Source organism: Myripristis murdjan, chromosome 11 (genome assembly GCF_902150065.1).
Source record: "Myripristis murdjan chromosome 11, fMyrMur1.1, whole genome shotgun sequence".
Lineage (NCBI taxonomy): Eukaryota > Metazoa > Chordata > Actinopteri > Holocentriformes > Holocentridae > Myripristis > Myripristis murdjan.
The window spans coordinates 884,590-887,359 of NC_043990.1; the positions used below are offsets into that span (position 1 = coordinate 884,590).

The window sequence follows — 2,770 nt, forward strand, 5'->3', positions numbered from 1 at the left end:
TTTTGGGGCCAACAAAAAAAAAGGACATGGTCATTTTTCGATGCGTTCATCTGCTGCACCTGCTGCCCTTTATTAGTTATTATTTCTTTATCAATCTGAATGAAGGGCTGTCAGCTCAGCCGCTGCTCTCCAAACGTCCGACAGCCCTTGAAGGCAGCGCTCTCCTGCGCCCCCCCGCGGTCACCTTCATCCTGTCACATGTGAGGAAGAGGAGCAGCCTTCAGCTTTTCATATCAGCTCCGTTTGTTTGTTTGTTTGTTTGTTTGTTTGTGTGTGACCGTGTGCACGTGTTTACTTTAGTTTATGTTTTTGTTTGGTGGTTTTGCCGGGAAGCGGCGCCGCGGTGGCCGCCGGGATATTTTCAGCTGCGGGCGCAGAGACTATAAATAAAATATAAGAGAGCTGAAGAAACACACAGGGATTAGTTTCCTTTAAAGCAGCACACACACACACACACACACACACACACACACACACACACACACACACACACACACACACACACACGCAGCAGATGGCCAGGCTCTCTTCTCTAAAGCTCCCAGAACCAGAAACAACTAGATGTGCACTCTGCAGCCACGGCACATGAGTCAACTTTTCAATATCTTTAATTTTGCAAACAAATGCAGAGGCTTTGATAAACATGAATTTTATGGTTGAAGGTATGAATGTAAGAAAACAACGAGTTCCTGAGACAATAATAAAAAGACCACACCTATGTTAACTGACGATCTGTGTGTTTTTATGATTTATGATATGAAAGAAGCATAAAGAGACATGGAGTGGCCACAGTGACGCTCCTCCAAACTGATGCCAGAATAAATATTAATATAAATATGAATATCAGCTGAGGCTCCTGAGCCTCTGTCAGTACAGAGAGGACAGAGCACAACATCCACTAATGAACATAGAAACTATTTAAAAAAATATAGAAATATGTTTTATCTTTCCTTTTCCCCCACAGAACGAGTTCGATGTGTGTCGTCTTATATATTTTCTGTTATTTATTTAGTTCATTGTCATATTTTGTATATTTTCCTATCATATATTTTATGTTGTATTTGACATAGTTTTCTCTTATTTTTTTTTCATTCTGTTGCTGTTTGTTTATGATAGTTGAGTTACTGATGCATAGCAAGGAATTAAATATATTTTATTTTTTATTATTTGTATTTTATTTTCGGTTCTTTTTGATATGATTTGTTTAAATTGTCAATTTTTAATTATTTGTTTTGTTTTTATAATTTATTTTATTATATGATTTAGTTTATTATTTATTATAATTGAGGTTATGACTCGGTGAGTCATGAGTCATGAGTTCGGTGTGTACTATCTATGTGCTCTGGTTCTGCATGAGGCGTTCAGGGACCTCCGGACATTTCAGCTCCACCGCCTCTCAGTGAACTGAAGCGCTGTTCTCCATTTGGACAGCGAAGTGACCAATCAGAGCGCAGAGGGGGCGGGGCCGCACGTCAGACTGACAGCTCGCCCAGCAGCGACAGAAGGTCAATACTGATCAGTAATCAATACTCGGAAACCCCAGACGCCCTCACCACTCCGTGTGTGTGTGTGTGTGTGTGTGTGTGTGTGTGTGTGTGTGTGTGTGTGTGTGTGTGTGTGTGTGTGCGTGTGTGTGTGTGTGTTAAGTTCAGAGGAAAGAGCAGCAATAAGTAAATAGGAAAACATGTAAACAAACAAACAAACAAGCAGATGAAGTTATATTTCTGTCCTGTAAACAAACACAGGCACGGCGTCGCGTCAGTGATGTCACACTAATTATTATTCTTTTGTGATTATTGTTATTGTCAAATTTCTGCTTGTTACAAAGTTACTGTTATGAATTAATAACAAAGCAGTATGACATATTGTGTTATTGCCATTATTGTCATCAGGATTATTAATATTGTTTTTAATGTTGTTGCTGTTGTATTGTTATTTATTCATTTTGCATCTCTGCTTTATTTGACAGTGACAGTAGAGAGAGAGAGAGGGACATGCAGCAATATTATCATCATTATTGTCATCATCATTGTTAATTATTAATATTGTTTTTATTTATTTGTTTGTTTGTTTATTTTATTTTATTATTATTTTTTTTATTTATTTTGACATAGGCTATGGCAGGCTGTATTCAAATTAAAGCCCCCACACCCCCACCCCCTCGCGCATCCTCACATTACACGGATTATTACGGTCGATCACTTTTGATTGACGTATTCTTTGTCCAACCAGCATCAGAGAAGCCGGGGGACACGCCCATCTCATGGATTACACCCGATCAAGTTTGAATGAGGCCTCGATCAGCCAACCGGTGGAAGAGCACCGAATAGGCTCCGCCCAACAAGCGGATTTACTGCCGATCAAGCGTGACTGACGCTCGGCTCGTCCAATCAGCTGCCGAGCTGAGTCGCGCGGCCAACCCCGGGTTGTGGGGGGCGGGGCCGCTCGCGAGGGGGGCAGGGCACGAGGTATCATGGAGGATCAGTAGGCAAACCGCGGCCGTCAGAGGAAAGCAGCTGCCGCTCCGAGAGCCGCGAGTTTCCAGAACGTTTGTCCGGCCGCCGCCCGCAGGGAAAACAAGCCGCCATGGAGATGAAGAAGAGGATCAGCCTGGAGCTGAGGAACCGGAGCCCGGCCGAGGTGAGCGCCCGCCGCCTTTTAAACACTCTGCCCGCCCGGAGCTGCTGCTGCGCGGACACAGGCAGCACATGGACCCCGGGAGCGATGCCGCTCCGCCGCTGCAAGTTTTGTTTGCGGGCACTTTGTGCGC

At 43.6% G+C, this 2,770-nt stretch overlaps 1 protein-coding gene across 3 annotated transcripts in view; it reads left to right on the plus strand.

Moving 5' to 3' along the window:
- Positions 1–2,462: 2,462 nt before the first annotated feature.
- Positions 2,463–2,770, plus strand: part of anp32e (acidic (leucine-rich) nuclear phosphoprotein 32 family, member E) — a 10,669-nt gene continuing 10,361 nt past the window's right edge. Inside the window, exon 1 of one of the 3 annotated variants that reach the window (XM_030063705.1) lies at positions 2,463–2,640. In XM_030063705.1, the coding sequence (XP_029919565.1) occupies positions 2,587–2,640 (54 nt within the window). In that variant the 5' untranslated portion in view covers positions 2,463–2,586. The remainder of the gene's footprint in view (positions 2,641–2,770) is intronic. The other 2 variants (XM_030063706.1, XM_030063708.1) reach the window with 2 other exon arrangements.